General features: G+C 45.7%; 1 protein-coding gene across 3 annotated transcripts in view; it reads left to right on the top strand.

The window, feature by feature from the left end:
* Nucleotides 1–21,212, top strand: part of Pou2f3 (POU class 2 homeobox 3) — an 80,195-nt gene that overhangs the window by 19,614 nt on the left and 39,369 nt on the right. For 2 of the 3 annotated variants that reach the window (XM_048795644.1, XM_048795646.1), the window contains exon 3: nucleotides 8,194–8,228. The exons of the other annotated variant lie outside the window; for it this stretch is intronic. In XM_048795644.1, coding sequence (XP_048651601.1) covers nucleotides 8,194–8,228 — 35 coding nt within the window. The remainder of the gene's footprint in view (nucleotides 1–8,193; nucleotides 8,229–21,212) is intronic. 3 annotated transcript variants of the gene reach the window in all.

The raw sequence follows: 21,212 nt of genomic DNA, 5'->3' as shown, positions 1-21,212 counted from the left end.
TGAAGCTTCCTTTGTGAGCACTTTCTGCCCCACCCCTCCCCTCTTGTGCACTTAATCTTTCATTTGTGTGCCAAACAAACAGAAGGGAGAGGGACAGTGAAGAATTCTTTGGTCCTCTCTGCGCCTCTCTGCAGACACAGCACGGCACACGGTGGCCAGCTTCTGGGAGAAGAAGAAAAAGCCCTGGTGCATTTCAATCAACTGCATTGAATCCCAAGATGTTAGCGATGGAGAGGATTTTATAGAGCCCTCCCGTTAATGCTATGGAATTGTCCCATCAAAAAGACAGTAGAATGAATAGGATGTAACTTTTCTATGTTCACATATGAATACACAACCAGTGCAGCTCCACATGGTGTACAACCACAAGAATGGGAAGTTATACCCCGGATGTGTATGATATGTCAGAATACACTTTGTTGTCATGTATAACGAAAAAGAGCAAATAAAAAAAATTGTTCCATCAATTCAAAAACTGCTACTGTCCCAGCCCCCAAGTAAGTAGCCTCTGCTTGAATATTTCTAGGGATGGGGAGCTCCGCCCACAAGAAACTGCAGGCTTCACCATTGGACAACTCTGCCTTTTACAAAATGCATCCTTACACTGAGTTGCTTCCCTATTGTTTCCACCATTAGTGCTTGTTCTGCTTTTTGAAGCCACAAGCTAAGCCTGCTTCTGTTCCCTGTGAATATTTGGGGAGGAAGGAAAAGTTCACTGACATTTATTTCTTACTATGTACCAGGCGCTGTGCCAGATGCTTTCAAATGTTCCCTCATTGAAATTCTCTTTAACTTTTATTTTGAAAAATTTTAGTCATATGGAAAAGAGGAAAAAACAGTTTAATGAACCAACATCTACTATCATATGGATTTAATAATTAACATTTTGCTATATCTGCTTCATCCATTTTTCTGCAGTACTTTATTTATAACTTTATTTTCCTTTTAAACTTCTTTTTTGGTGCTGGGGATTGAACCCAAGGTCGTTTTACCACTGAGCCCCATCCTTAGCCCTTTTTATTTTTATTTTGAGATATGGTCTTGCTAGGTTACCCAGGGCCTTGCTAAATTGCTGAGGCTGGCTTCGAACTTGTGATCCTTCTTCCTCAGCCTCCCAGTCACTGGGGTTACAGGTGTGCACCACCACGCCAGCTTAATTTTTTTTATTGTGAACATTTTCAAACACACACAGAAACAGAGACAAATCCAGCAAGGCCCCATATACTCATCACCCACTCTGAACCACCATCACATTTCTGCCATTCTTGTTGCTAGAATGTTCTTTTATAAATTATATGGGCGTTATAGCACTCAGTCCTAAATTAGAAGTATGCATCTCTAAAGCATAAACATTTTCTTTCTTAAGCACAATATCATTATTTATAAGACTAATACCTTGTTTAATTCTCAAGACAATTTTGATAGTTAAATATCTTAAAATATGCCTACTTGAATTTTCAACTGCCATATATATCAGCTATGGTTATCTGTATTTTGGGTTTCGGTTTAAGGGTGATTATTGGTATTGCTGAAGAAAGTCTTTTTCTGGCTTCACATTGCAGCAGATGGTCTTAAAAGTGGGGCATATTTCTGAGCAATTTTGACTACTTTAGCTGACTCTCCATTATGAATTAGAAAAGCAGATTTCCAGGTGACATTATTTGTTAAAATAGAATTCCCTAACAAAAAACAAATATTTAGTTTGCTTTTAAAACATTTTGTTGTTGTTGTGGTGGTGGTGGTGGTAAAAATTATAAACATAAAATTTACCAATTTAACCATTACTAAGTATATAGTTTGGCCTTTCCTATCTTTGTCTTAAATATGTAATTTTTTAACTATATAGTTATAAAATACATGCAAGGATTTCTATCAGAATCCTGATTCAATATATACTTTTATGTATTGCTTTCTGCTTTCTGCCTTGAGTCACTTCCAAATCCATCAGTATCTCTCCTGTTTATTGCCTAAGCTATTGATTAAAGTTTAATGCTCAGGTTTTCTGGGTCAGATATGGGATGTAGTAGATTATTGGGAATATCATGTGAGTCGAAGAGTCGAGAAATATGAACTCTTGTCCTGATTCAGGTTCTCCGAGGCTGCATGACTGCAAGGTGTTTTCCCTTCTGGGATTGGATCTAGCCTGGACTCTAAAAAGAATGTTCCTGGCCATGTGTGTCCTCCTCTGTCTTTCCTGCAAGTGGCAAAAGAGGCTCCCAAAAGGAGACCCAGGACTTGAAATCAAATGAGGATTTTGCAGATGTGATAAGGGCTGTTTTCTTAGGTTGAATAGAAAGTTAGCTTTTGTAGCAGTTTCTCAGTCATTTGGATCCGTTAAACAAAGCCATTCAGCACCTACTACTCGCCAGGCATGGCGTTAGGCCTTCTAGATGAATAAGGTGATAACAACCCTGGCCACTGGGAGGAGCCCACAGTCTCAGGAGGGAAACTGACTTGTAGACCACTGGCTGAAAAATGTGGTGTGTCCTGTAAGCGACAGAAAGAAGAGGCAGGAAATAAGAGGAAGCTATCTTTTCATTTGCTCTGGAAAAGTGTCATGGTAGATGTGATGTTTGAGTTGAGTCTTGAAAGAAAAGTAAATATTTTCTAGATAAGAGAAGGGGAAGAGAAAGACATTCCAATCTGAGGGAATAGCACCTGGAAAATCCCTAACAAAATCCTTAAATCCCTCCAGACCAGGCTCTGCCTGTTTGGGGACAGACCCAGGATGTCTGGAGCCCAGCTCCACAGTCACGCAGTGCTTCCCAATTGACAAAAGTCACCAGTGTTATCCCACTCAAGCCTGAGGCTCGAGTGTCAGTATCCTGGGAATGGCATAATATGGAAATATGACCTTATTTTACCCTGGAGAAGCCTGAGCCTTCAGGAGGTAGGTCCCTGCTTTGACCAAGATCACATAGTTTGGGGGGTGATGGTGTTTGGACTTGAACTCTAGTTTTTTGACATCAAGTCCCAAGACTCCTTTCAAGTACATCTTGCTGTTCCTCTGTACCTTAAAGGGTGGAAAGCATTTTAAGGGGTAGAAGGACTTTTCTGGTTAGTACACTCTGATCATGGTCTCCCTTCCTTTATCTAGGAAACAGAAGCATCCTTCTCATTATTTTGGGAATGGCTTTCCAGTCACCTTAATCTGGAGCACTGGGGCAGCAGCCAAGTCCCAGGTCACAGCCTGCAGTTCTAGGGTGCCACTTCCCAGGCTTTCCTGTAGACTGGGTGGGGAAGGTCCAGGCAGAACTAGTCCAGTGGACTGTAGGAGAGCAACAAGAGCCAGTGTGCGGGGAAGGGAGGGCTGAGGCGGCTCCCTCCAGCCAGATCTGGATAGTCAATCAACAGTTTCATCAGATTAAGAGCTCAGTGCCTTCCTGTGTCTCAACCTAGACTCCTGCAGGGTCTGAGCACCTGCTAGTCGGCTGGGAGCCATGAGGGAAGCTGTGTCTCCCAAGAACACACTTTCCTGCTTTATAGGGGAAGCCCAATAGGAATAGAAGTAGCTTGGGGCAACTGACTCCTTATCAAGTGTCTAAGGGTTGAACTACATCTACTCTCTGCTCTCTTGGAACATCCTGGGAGGCCCTGGCTGGCCCTGTACTTCTCTTCCAGAGAGTCAGTTAGTCCTAGGAAAAAGTAAAAAAAGTGCTAGGTAGAGATCACCATGCAGGTAAAGTAGATTTGATGAGGAGGGAAACTCCATCCCCAGGCGCTGATCATGGTGAACGGCCCCTTGAGAAAGACCACGACAATTTCTAAGTGAGAGAAAGTATTGCTTTTGTTGGCCGGCGAGTTGTAAAAGCAAAGGTGCTTGCCCACCTGTTCATTTTCTTCTGTAAACCTCACCAACAGCATTCCAGTGGCTCTCACGGAGATCAAAAGCAAAGACTTGTTTAGCTGACCCTCTCCAAGCCACACTGGGCTCTTGTCTCAGTGATTTTCTTTCTAGGTCTTGTTCATGAGTATAGGTGTACACCCTCTGAAAACACCTTCTCTTATCTTCCAGAACACCATACTTCCCTGGTCTTCCTTCCCCTTGAATGTTCTCTCTCTCTCAGTCCCATTTACTGGCTCCTCCTCATTCCAACCTGTACCCTTTTTATTCATCTGGACTCAGTATCTTTGTGACCTCAGCTAAGTTCTGTGGCTTTAAATACCATTAAAAAAAAAAAAACAGGCATGGTTGCACACACCTGTAATCCCAGCAACTCGGGAGACTGAGGCAAGAGAATTACAAGTTTGAGGTCAGCCTGCACGGCTTAGTGAGACCCTGGCTTAAAATACAATGTAATTAATGGTTTGGAAGGCTGAGGCAGGAGGATCACAAGTTCAAAGCCAGCCTCAGCAACTTAGTGAGGCCCTAAGCAACTCAGCAAGGCCCTGTCTTTAAATAAAATATAAAAAAGGATTGGGGATGTAGCTCAGTGGTTAAGTACCCCTAGGTTCAATCCTGGGTACCACAAAACAGATAGATAGATAGATAGATAGATAGATAGACAGACAGACAGACAGACAGACTGACTACATAAAGTGTAATAAAATGGAGACTGGAGATGAAACTCCGTGGTGGAGTGCCCAGGGTTCAAACCATGCACATAAATAGATAAGTAAATACCACTAAAAGCTGATAGCTACCCAATTACACTTCCTGACCTCACTCTTGCCCTAAGTCCAAACACATTTTCCCACCTCTACTGGAATATCTAATTGTCACGTCAAACTTAACATATCCAAAACATGCCTTTTGGTCTTCTCCCACCAGTCTGCCCCTCCCTGAGTCCCCCCATCTCAGTGACGGTGCCCCTCACTCCGTCACTCTGATCCTCCCCTTTGCACTCCACAGCCCCTCCAGCCATCCTGTCAGTCATAGGCTCAAGATGCACCCTGCACCCAGGCCCTCTCACTGCCTCACCGCCCTGTCCAGCCCACAGCCATTCTCACCTGGGCCTCCCCAGCGCCCTCCCAGCTAGTCTCCTTTGGGCTCCTTTGCCCCGCTCCTGCCCATCCATGCAGGTTTGAAGACTTACCTCAGACCTGCGACTCCTCTGCTCCGTGGCTCACTGCCTTTCTTGGACTACCAGCTGCAGTCTGACCCACCATGACCTGACCCATATCACCTCACCTGGGCTTCCTCTCTCCAATCACATGCATCCCATTATATCCCCATGGCAGGCAAGCCTGTTCCTGCTTCAGGACCCTCCTTCTGTCTGGGATGATCTTCCCTCAGACCTCCAAAAGGTTGGGACCTCACCTTATTCAGTAAAAATGTCACCTCCCTTGAGTGGCCCCTCCTTCCCAAACCATCCTGCTTTTTTTTTGGGGGGGGGGGGTGAGAATTGAACCCAGGACCTCACACATGCTGAGCAAATGCTCTACTATGGAGCTCCCACCCAGCCCCCATCCTGCTTCTGAACATCGTCCCCCTACCCTGTCCTGTTGTTCTGTATGGCAATCATCTTTGAATGAAATTGTGTATCTGTTTGTTTATTCCTTTTATGTCTCCTTACCAAGAAAAGCAACTCCAGAGACCATCTTCTTCCATCTTCTCCAACATTGTATTCTGGTGTCTGGCACCTGCCGTGTATATATTTTTTTCTTTTTGGAGGGGGGATGATTGGCAACCCCTTTTTAAAATTTTTTTTCCTTTGTTCTAATTAGTTATACATGACAGTAGAATGCATTTTGACACATCCTACTGCTCAGCAAATATTTATTGAATTAATGAATTTGCTTCTTGTCAAATCTTTAAAAATTACTCTTTGTCAGGCCAACTATACAATGTCACATTAGGATTTTTTTTTATAAGATAAATGTAATTTTCCCTTTCTACCCATGTAAGCACAACTATTTTAGTATGGGGGAGGCCCTTCATGACTATAGCTCCCCTCACCCATTTTAACATTGTCTTAGCTAATCTCAACATCAGGCTTCTGTTAGAGGTCATTTTGTGTTCACCATAGTCCTCCTTCGGGGGTGGGGGGTCCTGGCCCTTCATCCTGCAGGCCCAGCTGTTCTCGAGATGCCCTATAGGACTGGGATGCGCATCCCTGGCATCCCTGGAACAGAGCAGAGAGAAAGGGGCTTAGGTTGACGCTCTAGAGGATTCTCTTAGATCCCATTCATTAAATTCTCAGGCACTTCTTGAGCCTCGGATCTGTGTTAAAAACTGTGGTCATTCTGTGGCCATGAAAGACACAAAATAGGTGTCACTGTCCTGTTCCAAGGAATTCACAGCCTAGTGGGAGAGGAAAACATGCAAATGAATAAGGAGTCACACAGTGAGTACAGGTGGCCAGTTGAGAGGTCTCCTGGATCCCAGAAGGGAGAGGGACTGACCCTGCACAAGGGAACAGTGTGTGGGAACATGGGAACATCTGGACACAAATGAGCCTTCCATGAGGTCAGAGCTCAGGGTATCTAGGAGGGAGCAAGGCAGGGCTTTGAGCAGCAGGAGGCCATGTGGAAAGGTAGGTGGAAAACAGGACCAGAGGGGTTCACACTAGCTAGGGAATTGGAACTTTATGCCAAAGCTTTCTTTAGAGCTCTGATTTGCTCATCATTTGTTTATTCATTCATTCTACCAATATATTTTGAGTACCTATTATATGCTAAACATGGTGCTAGGCTCTGGGTGCACTGTATTAAATAGTCATTTTCTTTACTGTTATTGAGTCAGTAATCCATGCGACCCAAAGGAAGAAAGTCATATGACAGCTCCTTCCCTGGAGAGCAATATGAAGAAAAACTATATGACTGCAAAAGAAATAATTCCTCAAGTGATAGGTCTATGTTTAAGCAAATCATGGTAATTCATATAATGGAACATTATATAGACATTAAATTTTGGAGGGGAGGGTACTGGGGATTGAACTCAGGGGCACTTAACCACTGAGCCACATCCTCAGCCCCATTTTTTATTTTATTTAGACACAGGATCTCATTGAGTTGCTTAGTGCCTTGCTTTGTGCTGAGGCTGGCTTTGAGCTCACGATCCTCCTGCCTCAGCCTCCTGAGCTGCTAGGATTACAGGCATGCACCACCACGCCTGGCTTTATATAGACATCAAAATGAGGTTTATGAGCATTAAAAAAAATTCATGTTCCCTTTTTTTTTCCTTTTGGTACTGGAGATTGAATCCAGGGTGTTCTACCACTGAGCTACATCCCTAGTTCTTTTTTTTATTTTGAAACAGATCTCACTTAGTTTCTTAGGCCCTTGCTAAGTTACTGAGGCTAGCCTCAAACTCTCAATCCTCCTTCCTCAGTCTCCCAAGTCACTGGGATACAAGTGTGTGCCACCACATCCAGGTCCTTTAAAAATTTTTATTTTTTTGAGACAGGGTCTTGCCTAGTTGCCCAGGTGGCCTCGGTTTCCTGAGCCGCATCATGCGTACACCACCATGCCTGGCTTTCATGTTCCGTGATAATGTAGAAGATCTATTTTTGACGTGCTTTCTGGAAAAAGCAGGGTAAAATCTATATGCAGTGGTATGTCTCCATGAAGAAAAACAAGCTTAAAAAAGACTAAACGTACGATGTTGTTAGTTATGGCTGCCTCTCGGCAGAGCCGTTCTCTATTTAGATTTTTTTTCTGTTCCCAAAAATATAAGCACATATTTACTTTATCAGTGTGACATTTATTGTAAAAGGAAAAAGATGACAAAACAAGAAATGGAAGTGTGGAGGAGTGGGACAGATGCCTGTCCTCCGAGTTGGATCAGGCATCAGCGTCCTTGGAGGGGTCACCTAGTGGGAGGCCTTTGTGCCTTAGGGCAGCTCCTTTAGGAACTGTGGCTGGCTTCTCAGTGCTCCTCCATGGAGGGGCATCACGGCCGCCCTAGGGCGGGTCCTGCGCAGGACATCTGTGCAGGACGGCCGTGTGCAGCTGAAGGAGGCTTGGTCCAGTTAGCTGTTCTCCCCGAAGACCCTGTCTGGCATTGTGGCCTTGTACAAATTAGCCTGCCCTCCAGGGCAATCCTGGCTGTCCACCTCCCTGGAGGAGACTCTCCCAAGATGCTTTCAGAAAACAGGACGAACAGGAGGATCCTGGCTCTAGGGGCAGCCGGAACCCCTTTGTGAAATAAAGACACACTCACCTCAAACTGCTGTTCTTCCTCTAACAGTCACCTCTTCCAATCCTGCGAGCAGCGAATATACATGTATATAAATATTTTGTCTCTTTCAGGAAATGATCGAAATGGCCTAGATTTCAACAGACAGGTAAGAACTTGATTTATCCTATATAAATTTGGGGGGTTTCAGGTGTGGGGAATACAAAGATTAAGTAAGTTCAGAGGAGAATATTCACAGACACTTAGCTTTCAGGATTAAGGGATCCTGAATCCAGCCCCCCGCATCAACCATAATCAGATATTAGGCTCTCCTCTTAGAATTCCCTCCACAGTTCCAAACAGTGGAGCAGCCATTTAGGGTGCATGCCACATGTAGTCCAGAAATCTAGGACAACGGTTCTTTCTGTCCAGGCTTGGCCTGATGGCCTCTTGGTGAGTCTGTTGGTGAGGGCTGACTACATGGAGAGGAATGTGTGGAGCTGCAAAGGACAGAGCGCCTAGCTGTCCTGGGGGCACTCCTGATTGGGAGCAAGTGATAGGGACCATGATAGGGAAACAGAGAGAGCCCAGAGGGAGCACGTAACCAGGCTGGGGACAAAGCAGACACTGCATGCTGCCTTGGAAGGCAACTAAGGTGGGTGAGCCTAAACCTAGTTAGAGAGAGCTCGGGGCAGGGGGAGGTGGTGTTGGAAACCTCACAGGGCGGATGGATGTGGATGGAGGAGGAGAAGGGTGAAGCCAAAGCAGAAGATTTGCCCTGGGGGTTTCAGGCTACCGAGGAGCCTGGGTGGGGGGGACTAGGACCAGGTGTGGTGTCCCAGCAGAGGGTGGGAATGGGAAGAGTTTGCAGAGAGGAGAGAGTGTAAGCTGCTGCCAAGCAGAAAGCAGTAATGAGGGATCCCAGAGGGAGGAAGGAGGCAAGGATCAAGTACAGAGTCAGAAACCCTGGGCTTGGGTCCCATTTCTGCCACTAACTAGCTACATAACCTTGGCTTAATATTTTTTAGCCTGAGTTTTCTCGGCTGAAAAATTAATTTATTCCATCAGTTACAGAAGAGGCACCTACGATATGCCAGGTATGGGAATACAGAGAAAAATTAAGACATGGGTTCTGTGCTGAAGGAGCCCAAAATCTAGCACCAAAAGAGGGTGGGCAAATATATGGGGAGAGGAGGCTGAGAGACTCTATTTCTTAAATTACAGATTAATTAAATTTTATTTAGTAATTTTTAAAAGTACAATTATTAACATCTTTTGGGTATAAATTGATGGGATTCGCTGTGATGTTCACGTGCATGCATATATCCTATATTCCTTATGTCCCTCCACCTCTCTGATAGCCTCTGCTCCTCCCCACTCTCCCTGTCCTCTTTCCCCTTCCCTCATAGCCCCTCTTCTGCTTTCGGATCAATATTTTTTACGTTTCCACATATGGGAGAGAACATGTACTACTTGTATTTTTGTGTTTGGCTGATTTAGCTTAACATCATGTCTTCCACTTCCATCCACTTTCCTACAAATGACTGGATTCGTTCCTCTGTATGGCTTAGTAATATTGCATTGTGAGAGACTTTTAGTGGATAATTATAATATCATCATTTGTGTTACTCCACGGGTAAAAAGTCAAACAGAAGTGGGAAGAGTTAGTTCTTCCTGGGAGCTCAGGATGGGCTTTGTGGAGGAGATGGTATCTGAAGATGGCTCTGAGGGCTGAGTAGGGAGGGATTTGTCAGGCATAGAAGAATGGCATGGAGAAGACAGAAAGAGGTAAGGGAAGACCATCCCAATGCAAGGGTGCGTCAATCACTTGGGCTCCTTCCCTTCATGCTAGTATTCTTTTTTTTTTTTTTTTTTGATACCAGAGATTGAACTCAAGGGCATCGTTAGCCACTGATGCCTACCTCCCAGCCCTATTTTTTATNATGACTGCAAAAGAAATAATTCCTCAAGTGATAGGTCTATGTTTAAGCAAATCATGGTAATTCATATAATGGAACATTATATAGACATTAAATTTTGGAGGGGAGGGTACTGGGGATTGAACTCAAGGGCACTTAGCCACTGAGCCACCTCCCAGCCCTATTTTTTATTTTATTTAGAGACAGGGACACACTGAGTTGTTCAGAGCCTTGCTAAATTGCTGAGGCTGGCTTTGAATTCACAGTCCTCCTATCTCAGCCCCCCTAACAGCTGAAATTATAGACATGCACCACCAAGTCGAGTCATGGTAATATTCTGAGTCCAGGTTTGGATAGAAGTGCAAGATGGAGTAGCAGATCAAACAGAGATATTAATTCGACATATTCTCCTCCTCCTTTATCTGTAGAGTGATCTGAAGTCACTAATAATGTTTCCTAAAAGGCCATTGATTCTAGGTACATCCTGCACAATCAGAGAAGGGAATAATCTTGAGTTCTAAGCCCAAACATAGGCAAACAATGTGTGCCATTTTGTTTATCAGGAAGGCTAGGAAATTTGCCAACAAGTAAAGACCAACTATTCTCCCCCTCTACTTGAGACCTATAACAGAGATAGGCTTCACTAAAGAAAGATCTAGGTTAGCTATGAGGAAGGACTTCCAGCCAATGAAATTTGTTAAACCCTGGAACAACTACCAAGGGAGGGAACTATAGAATCAGCTTCTCACTTAAGGTCTTTAAATGGGAGACAGATTCTTATCTAAGAGATGTTTTGGCCAGGTTTGCCTCGGGGGTGGAAGGATGCTGAAGATTTCCAGGTAATCTGTGATCCTGAAGGAGAGTGCCAAGTGGGTTGGGACCTGGGCTACGCCCCATGTACTGTGTCCTGAGGACTCAGGACCCCCCAGCCCAGGGCACACCTCTCATTCCCCTAGGCCTTGGCGGGAAGCGTAGGGAGGAGACTCTATCCCACACCAACATGTGGCCACACCTGCCCTCCCAGAGGTGACCAGCTACACAGGTCCAGTGGCTCTGGCTGCTTGTGTGATCCTTCTGAAGCTGGAGAAACCCTGGTGCTGGGGACCAGGCTAGGAGCAGCCCTTCTGGCCCTAGACTGGCTGCAGGGAGGCCGCTGACTCTTTGGACTGACTCTGGAGCAGACTCGCCTGAGTTCATTTCCCTTGGATGAGCCTTGGGGGTTGTCCCCCCACCTGAGAGGGGGGTGGAGTCCTCATAGCTCACAAGAACAGACCCAGCAGATCTGTCCTTTGGAAGGAGTTTGGGGGAGACTAGTCATGCTCTTCTCTGCACCCAATCACATCTGCAGCCTCTCTCAGGCTCCACCTCCTCCCTCTGTCTGACCCTCTGTCAACACCCACATGCTCGTCTTCAGACCAGCTCATCTCCAGGCTTACAGGTGGGCACTGGGCCTCTCCTTGGGAGTCTTGCCCTCATGTTTCACAGCAAAGGAAGTCAACCTATGTTTGCTGAGCAATAGGCTCTGGGCAAGGTGCTTTGAGCACTGTAATCTCATTTCTTTTTTACTGTAAACCAGTGAGGTAACTATATGTTACTATCCCTGTTTTGCAGGTGAGGAAACTGCCTCCCAGGCAGCCTCTCAGCAAGTTTTAAAGATGAAATAACTTGATGAAGGTCACACAGTTGGTCAACTGGCTGGGTCAGGATTTGAACCCACATCTCTGAACGGTGGAACCCATTTTTCCCATGATGCCTTGCTGCATCCTCCTCTGCAGTCTCTCAGCCTCCCTCTCCCTTTACATACACACAGCTCCTGGGGAGAGGCCTGGGAGTCAGACACTGAGTGTGACTTCACTGTGACTAAGTAGGAAGAAACGAGGAGAGGGAGTAGGGAGGGGAAGAAAGCACCGTTGTGGAGGAACAGCCTCTGTGTCAGACACAGACGAGGGGTGGGCAAACGCGGGGAGCCAAAGAAGAGCCACTGCCCTTGGTGAGGCTCCCATCAGGAGTGGGTGCAATCGGGAGCTGCAGCCGGGGCGGGGTCAACTACAGTCCCCAGGTTGTGCGGCTGTGGCTCATCCAACCTTCATGGCCCTTCCAAGCTGAGCCTTTAGCTTCTTCCTGGTTCCAGGAAGAGCCTGAGCTTGTTCTGGGGACAATTGTGGTGAGGCAGAAGGATCCAGAAGCAGGGCTACCCCTTAGCCTCCAGGGCGGGTAAGGCAGAGTGGAGTGGCAACAGTCTCCTGGATGGAGACTCAGAATTCGTGGCTTTCAGGGCTGTTTGCCCCTCACAGTCGCTGTACTTATGTAGACCTCTTCTTTCTGGGTCTCAATTTCCTCATGAATAAAAGGAGGATGTTTGGATGAGATGATCCCTAAGACCCTTACAGTCTGTGTGCCTTGGTGCCATCTTATCCCTCCTGCCACATTCTGACTGATTAGTTGAACTCTGACTTCCACTCACCTTTTATTTATTTTTTTTTCTTGAAAGAGAAATGTGGAAGAGGATCACTCTGATCTGTAGAAAGGGAGGGGAGAAAGCTGGGTGCTGTGGTGCACACTTGTAATCTCAGGGACTCAGGAGGCTGAGGCTGAAGGATCACAAGGTTGAGGCCAGCCTGGACAACCTCCTGAGGCTCTGTGCCAAATGAAAAAATAAAAAGGGCTGGGAATGTAGCTCAGTAGTAGAGTATTTCTGGTTCAGACTCCACTACCTCAAAGAGAGAGAGAGAGAGAGAGAGAGAGAGAAATGAGGGGAAATAGTTTCAAGGCCACATTTCCAGCATTTAGGATCATGTGTGATCCAGTGAAAAGCACCATTTGAAATGTTGGAGTAAAGACACAGCAGGCCACATCTGGGGCCATCCATTTATTCCTTGAATATTTATCCATTCTTTCTTGCTAAATGGACAGTGTTATTTGTAAGATAAAATGCAATATATATATACAGTGAATTCTATAAGAGACATAAGAATACAGAGCTCTGGGGTGCTGCCTAAGGACATCATAAAATCAGTGGTGTTGCCAAAAGCTTGGTCCTTGTCTCGGATGCCAATCCAGTAACGAGGACATGGTTTTGAGAAAAAGGAAGAAGAAAATTTATGACTTTTCTAGCAAAGGAGAAGCACAGGGGTCTCCTGTCTCAGAGACGGTGATTCTGCCCATTAGCAGGAACAGGGAGCTTTTATAGAGGTGATTCAAAGGCTGCTTTCCGCATGCTCTCTGTTGGAGTTGTAATCCACTTGTTAATTTGGGAGAAAGTCATTTCTGAGATCTTCTGGTACCATGCCCAAAGTCTGGATTACTTCGTTCCTATGATTGGTGTGTACTCAAGGACAGATGAATCTGCCTAGGATAGGGAAGAAAGGTCATCCTGTTTCCCCTGAGATTAGGTAGGGGATAGATTAGGGAGGAACAGGGAGAGAGGAAGAGAAAGAAACATGTCCTTTTTAAAAATAAGTTGCAGTGGCAGAGCAGCAAGGGCTATATTCAAAGCATAAAGTGGACCACTGTTACAGTGTAAAGGAAAAGTAGAGCTTTGACTGACAGGAAGGGGCAAGAAGAATGTTCCCAGTATAACACAGGGACTGTGAAGCCTCACTAGTGAAAAGGGCCCAGCTTTGGGGAACCACGGGAAGGTCAGCAGGGAATGAGTTGGTGGAAGATGGGGCTGGAGCCGTGGACCGCAGTGGCCAGATTAGGAGGAGCTCTGAATGCCCAGGGAAGAAGTTTGGAGTTTACTCTGTGGCAGTAGGGAGCCACGGGGCATTTTCAAGCAGGACTAGTTTGATTACTGGAGGAGTGCTGAGAGGGGTGTGGGTGAGGAGGGAAGAGAGGATGATGAAGGACTGATTGAGAGGCTGGATGGAACTGTTGGATACTGAAGTGGGCGGTGTAAGGGCAGGGATTCTAGCAAGAAGTTAAGTATACAAACAGAACCAAGTTTAAATCCCGGCTTTGTAATACCTGACTGTGTGACCTTGGGCCAGTTCTTCCACCTCTGTTGGCCTCAATCTCCTCATCTATAAAATAGAAAGAATAATGTTATCTAGCTCACAAGGTAGTTGTAAGGGTCAAACAAATGTGAACATGTGTGTGTGTGCCTCTTAACACAAGAGTCTAGAAAGTCACTCTGTACTTATTTTCTTTTGTTACTGTATCAGTAGGCATGGAGAGAACCAGATGTGAGAGCTTCGAGAGAAGATTAGGACAATTTTTACAACAGGTTAGATGTAGACAGCAAAGGATGGGGACTGATCCAATGTGATCTTGAAATTTCTTTCTTGAGATGCTGAGCATTAGTGAGACTGAAATCAGAGATCAAGAGGACAGGAGATGGAGCAAACTTGTCCAAATGGTGAGAAGAGAAAGAGGGATAGATAATGAGCTGTAGGTGTCCCGTACGTGGTAAGAAATTTCAATATGGAGCCCAGGAGACAGGTCAGGACTGAAGCTGTATGCTCAGAGGTCCCGCTGAGCCATGTTACATGAAATGATGGGAAAGAGGAGGGAAGGTCACCCAGGTGTGCAGAGTGGGAGAAGGACCAAGAGCAGATCAGGAGAGGGAATACTTAGGGGACAGCCTGAGGAGGGTGCCTGAAGATGACACTCAGAAGGAATGGTAAAAAGGACAGGAGGAGAGCCATGCCCACAGAGAAGAAGGTGGCAAGAGCCAATAGCACCAGAGAATGTAGAAATGTTGCAGAGTTCAAAGTCTGAAAGTGGGCTAGCAGATTGAACAGCAGGGAAAACGGTGATGGCTTTATTGTCGTGTCTGCAGTGTCCACAGGGAGAGCAGATGCCAGGCAGCTGCAGTTGGAGGGTGAGCGGAGTTGAGGAAATGATGGAGACAAGAATTGCAGGATTCCCTTTCAAGAAAGGAGATGATGAAGAGATGGAGGTGTTGGCCTCAAAGGAGAGTGTGGAGAGAAGGCTTTGGGGGCTAGGGAGACTTGGGAGGGGTAGAGAGGAGATGTAGTAGGTCAGAGAGGACATAGTGGTGGCAGAATCCAGGGGAGGGTTTAGCCTAGAAGAGGAGGAGGGCTCTTCTGAGAGGGAAGGAGGCGGGGCACCCTGTCTGTGTGTTCAGGAACCCAGGGCAATGCTAGGTTCTCAAGGAGTTCCTTCACTCAATTTCCTGTTCTTTGGGCCAACAGCTAACTGCAGAAGAACATTGGGAGTAGAATTGCCTTAAAGGGACTTGGGGATCTCAATGACAGGTGCACAGCTATATAGCCTCACGCCTGCTCTGTTCTGGTGATTTCTGGATCTCTCATTATCTTGGGCCATGGTTTCCATCAGATAAGGGCAGGATTTCATGTATTCATGTTGAATATTGTCTTGCTCAAAGACCTCCCGAAAGTTCTGGGAGCCCTGACGAGTCTGAAGCAATTTGGCAGGTGTCCTTGTCTCTGTTTCTTGCTCACAGAGTTGAGAATCACTGGTCTGATCTTCTCAGCCCCAGGTTTGGGGGCGTTCTAAACTCACCTGACATATACAGTTCTCCTGTGCTCTTCTCTGGCCCCCAGGCCAGCTCCTCCAAAGCAGTTGCCCTGGTGTGCCCCTATGTAGCATTTAGTTTTAAACCAACTGGGATTTTTCTTTCTTTTTTCTTGAATACAACAGAGTAATAACCATGATTCTCTGGTTGTTCCTGGTGCTCACTGATTCATGATATGTAATTGGCTCTATGGAGTGTCTTCTCTAAAATCAACAAGATTCAGCCCTCCGGGTGTAGTGGTGCACACCTGTAATCCCAGCAGTTTGGAGGATGAGGCAGGAGGATCACAAGTTTGAAGCCAGCTTCAGCAATTTAGTGAGACCTTAAGCAACTTAGTGATATCCTGTCTCAAAAAATAAAAAGGGCTGAGGATGTGGCTCAGTGGTTAAGCACCCCTAGGTTCAATCCCCAGTGCCAAAACAAACCCCAAAACCAAGATTCAGCCCAAGGAATAGTCTCTGAGGAACCAGAATGATGGAGAGGCTTCTCTTGGGAGGCCCATGATGGAGACATGGGGCAGCAGAACCAGGCTGTCAAGTGCACAGCGAGGTGATGGCAGAGAAAGCCCAGACCCCCACCCCAGGGATGCCCAGGAGCAGCTGGTACTGGGTGTGGAAGGGAATTAACTGATGGGTTTGGTTATTTAGTTCCATAAACCTGTATATGAGCTGGATACTAAGGAGTACAACATGGCGCCTGTTCATAGGAGCTTCCAGTCCTGTGAGAAAGAAAATGGAAGGGAGGTTGCAGAGGTTAGAGAGGGCCCCTGAACACAATGATGCCCACGGGGCTGGCTCAGGAAGTCTAAAGGAGCCACACAGGTGGATCCAGCCTCCAGGTAGTGGGTCCAACATGCCAGAATGAGACCCAGACTTCCTGTGAAAGACTTGGGAGGCTGAGAATTATGGATGTCAAAATTCTCATTTCTTTGAGGACTGTTTCCTTCTGCTGCCAGACCCAGCCTTTAGTCCTGTACTTCCAGGTAGAGGCAGGATTACTGGGGGAGGAAAAGTGGGCTAAAAGAGAGAAGGGGAGTAGTGGTGCACACCTGTAATCCCAGCGGCTTGGGAAGCTGAAGCAGGAGGATCGGGAGTTCAAAGCCAGTCTCAGCAACTTAGAGAGGCCCTAAGGATTTAGGGAGACCCTGTCTCTAAATTAAAAAAAAAAAAAATGGGGCTGAGGATGTGGCTCCATGGTTAAGCACCCCTGGGTTTAATCCCCAGTATCAAAAAAAGAAAAAGAAATAAGGGGGTGAGGAGCCTGCCAGCCACATTTTGTCAATCCTAAGTAGTGAGGGTTTTAGGATACCAGTGCATTACAGTCTCCCCACCCCAAATATAGCAAAGCAATTGTAGATAGAGGAGCCTGATAGATGAAGTGTGTTGGAGAGGGGGTGTCTCTGCATGGCCACAATAGGATTTCTAAGACCTCACTGTAAAATTAAACACATGCACTAGTCACAGAGAGAACCAGAAGAGAGGAGACCTGAAAGTCCCTGTTAGTGCACAGGAAGATCTAAAAAGTGGACCCAGAAGGGGCCAAGCCAGCCCTCATTCCACCGCCTACACATACTTCCTTCTAAACCTGTTCTCCTCCTTATCAGACCTACTGTCCTTTTTAACAAGGATTTTGAAAAGCCCCTTTAAAATGAAATTTATAGAAAATATAAACAAAAATCAGCAAGATGTTCTAATTTGAATGAAAAGGAGAAAGCAAAATCTTTTTTGTGTGTGTGCGTGTATGTGGTGCTAGGGATTGAACCCAGAGCCTTGTGCATGTAAGGCAAGCACTTTACCAACTGAGCTATATCCCCAGCCCCAAAGTCATTTATAATGACAGAATATGTATTTTAGTAAATAAATTCTTGGGCACACTCCCCCAGAAGGATCAATGGGATAATGGGATATTTATGCTTCTATAAATGTGATAGCACAAACAGATTGGTATCAATATGCTCTATTGGCAGCTCAAAAGCCATGATTTAGGGCTGGGGGTGTATGTGGTAGAGCATGTGCTTAGCATGTACAAGGCCCTGAGTTTCATCACCAGCACCACCAAAAAAAAAAAAAAAAAAAAAAAAAAGAAAAGAAAAAAGCCATTATTTTCCAAAGTGTTAAACAGCCCTTGGTAAAATGCTAAACAAAATAACACAATTTTTTCCTTAATACAAAAAACAACATCCATGAGCCCTGGGGAAAGTGTATACTGAGTATATATATTTTGTTTTTGTATTAAAAAATGGAATGAGTTGTAGACTATTATGATTAAAGGCAGGCTATTTGGCACAAATGGCCTGGTGGGGCATTTGAAAACCATGTAAAAGTTAATCAAGACATAAGTGTTTCTCATTTGGTGCTCTCTTCTGCAGTGTAAGATGTCTAGGACTCACCCTCTGCCCAGTGAATGCAAACAGAGCCTCCTAATGATTAAGACAGTCAGAAAAAAACATCCCATACATTTCAGAAAACATGTCCCAAGGTAGCTATCACCTCCAGTGAGAATAACTGATCTTGACTCACCAAGGACATGTCACCTCTCCTGCCAGGAGTTCTGAGGATTAGATATAACTCTGGCTGCAGACCTTTCACAGAGAGATAGAAGGCATTGAGACACCATGCACAGGGGAATGACCCTGGAGGTAACACACACAGCCCTGCCCTCCAAGAGCCCCACTTGCTATTCAGTGAGGGAGATGGCCCTGAAAAGTTCCTAAAAATGTCAAGAGTGAGGCATGTGAACTAGGGCCACCTGCGCAGGAAATAAGCTGGCCTGACTGGCTGGCTAAATAGGTGTGGAACAGAATTTTCAGGCAGGAGATAATTGGCAAGATTAAATGACTCTCTCCTCCAAAATGATTTCCCCATTGCAGTCATAATATAATGGTAATAAAATACTTATTGAACTTTGGCTGTGCAGCATGCATGGAGTACAAAACTGCTATACATACATTATTTCTATCTTTTCTTTTTCTTTTTTTTTTTTTTTTGTGTGTGGGGGGGTACCAGGGATTGAACTCAGGGGCATCAGAGGTACTGGACCACTGAGCCATATCCCCAGCCCTATTTTGTATTTTAAATTACAGACAGGGTCTCACTGAGTTTTTTAGCACCTTGTCATTGCTGAGGCTGGCTTTGAATTCTCACTCCTCCTGCCTCAGCCTCTCAAGCCGCTGGGATTACAGGAGTGCGCCACCGGCCCTGGCCATTATTTCTTTTAATAATGACAGCAATCCTTTAAAATAGTTGGTATTATCCCCGATCTATAGATAAGGCACAGAGAGGTTAAGGGATTTTCTCATAGTCACATTGTCCACAAATGGGGAAGTCTGAATGTAGAGCCCAGCCTGCTGCCTCCCAGCTTCATGGTTCTGCCCACCACACGACCTGCACATCTTCTTGGTGGTGGAACCAGACGGCTCCTACTGGTTAATTCCTCTGTCTCAGCTTCCTCATCCAATGATGAGAACAGTAATAGTATCTATTTCCTAGGTTGTTATAACAACAATTAATATGGTTAAAGTACTTAGAATAGTCTCTGGCACACAGAAATCTGACAATAAACATCAGCTCTTAATATTTTCTGATGAATGGGAATCTAGCACTTTCCCCTCTTCTCTCCCTGTTGGCTACTTTGCTGGGTGTGTACCACGTTGGATGGGCTGTTGATGTTTCTTTTTTTAATATTTATTTTTTTAGTTATAGGTGGATACAATATCTTTATTTTATATCTGTGTGGTGCTGAGGATCGAACCCAGTGCCTCATGCATGCTAGGCGAGTGCTATACTACTTCTGAGCCACAGTGCCAGCCCTGTAGATGTTTCTTGAAAGGTCACTTTTTTCTGGGATCCATCATCTTCTGACACAAGCCCCACCATCCTCCCCAAGCTTGGGCGGGGAAGCAATGATAAATGCATTTGCTTTTGGAGGTATGGAAACCATCTCCCTTTGCCAGCCGTACTTGGTGCTTTGGCCTGAAGCTCAGGTGTTAGCTACTTCCTGTTTGTAGCCTGGGCAACAATCCCAGTACCAAGTGGACCAAGCCTTGTGGAGAACAGCAGCAGAGAGGGGCAGGAGCAGCTGTCTGGGTTCTCTGAAGGCTTGTCCTTAGTAGTTGCTGGTTTATCAGATACCACAAGCCATAAAAAGCCCGTCTGCAGTGTGGGATCTGGAGCCATGAGTCTGTGGATACATTCTGGAATGTTCCTCTTAGCTCGGGTGTAAGTTGATGAACAATGAGGATTAAAGAGGGAGAGAAAGGCATCCAAGTTTTTTCCCTTATTCTATAATCATAAAGAAGTAGGTTCTTGGGGCTGGGGTTGTGGCTCAGTCTTTGAATGCACTGGGTTTGATTCTCAGCACCATATTAAAAATAAATAGTAGGTTCTTGGTACTGGAGGGTTTAGCTCAGAGGTAGAGTGCTTGGCTAGCATGCATGAAAACCTGGGTTCAATTCCCAGCACCATGAAAGAGAGAAGGGGGGGGGGCAGAGAAAGAGAGAGAGAGAAAGAGAGAAGTACAAAAATGTGGATTCTCTTTGGAGATGTCAGTGAGTTGCCTTTGGTGGATACAGAGGCTGATAAAACTAAAGACTCAAAGCAGGGCCATCCCAACCCTTTCTGTTACAGGAGTCTCTTTGGAAAATGGGCTCTTAAAAGGGAAGCTAGATTTGATCCCAAACCATAATGGGAGAAATTAATACCATTTATTGGTATTAATAGTTTATAACAGGCCCTGGAATGAATACTTTACAAGTAGTCGCTTGTTAAAAACTTATAGCAACCCAAAGAAATAGGTGTTATAATTCTCATTTTCCAAATGAGAAAACTGAGGCTGGGAGCAGTCCAGTGACATGCTTAGAGCCAGGATTCAAAATGAGGTTGATGTGGTGTGCCCAGCTCTTTACATAAGTCATATCTTATTTGATATTACTTAATCCTTACAACAGCCCGGTGAGGTAAGCATTGTTATTTCCATTATATAGCTGAGGAAACTATAGCTCAAAGAAGTTAAGTAACCTGTCCAAGGTGGAGCTCAGATGTAAGACAGGCCCGGCTGACTCCACCATACCAGCTGCTTTAGAGAAAGAGAAGACGGGGAGAAAGAGGGAAGGAGACTCCCGCAAATGAGACACGACCTAATGTTACCAGAGCCCCTCGTTTGCTGTATCTGGTCCTTTTCCACATTTCCAGAGCCCTCTCACTCGTACCAACTCCTGCAGACCTCTCACGAATGGGACTTGCCAGCTAGGAAGGCAGAGATAATATCTGCAGGGAGGGTTGGCAGGCGAAGGGTGGGTGGAGAAGGGTTCCCACCCAGAGAGGGTTCCGTGGCCCTGCAGAGAGCCACCTCCCTGTGCCTGTGCGTGAGAAGGGAGCAGGGAGGAGATCGGTGTTTGCACGAGTGTGTGCCTGCAGGGCAGGGGCGGGACCTGCTTTCCCTCTGCCCCCAAGTCACAGAGGGCTATCAAGGCAGCTCTAGTAACTGGCAGAATATACTTCTCCAAGAATCACAGCTTCCTCTGAAAATAACATTTCTACCTCAAGCGTCCCCTGGGCCTGCCTGTGAGTGGCTTCTGAAGCTGCCCTTGGGCTCTGGTGCTGTTTCTCTTAACATGCACAGTTCCCTACCTACTTTGAGGTCACCTCTCATTTTAAGTCTATCCGCTTGACACTTTCACAAGGATTCCTTTAAGCCAATACTTTTTTCTCTCTCATAAGAACTGTGGGGCATGGGC

The sequence above is a fragment of the Marmota marmota genome, unplaced genomic scaffold, assembly GCF_001458135.2.
Source record: "Marmota marmota marmota unplaced genomic scaffold, marMar, whole genome shotgun sequence".
NCBI classification, from domain to species: domain Eukaryota; kingdom Metazoa; phylum Chordata; class Mammalia; order Rodentia; family Sciuridae; genus Marmota; species Marmota marmota.
This window is presented reverse-complemented; position numbering and strand designations above follow the sequence as displayed.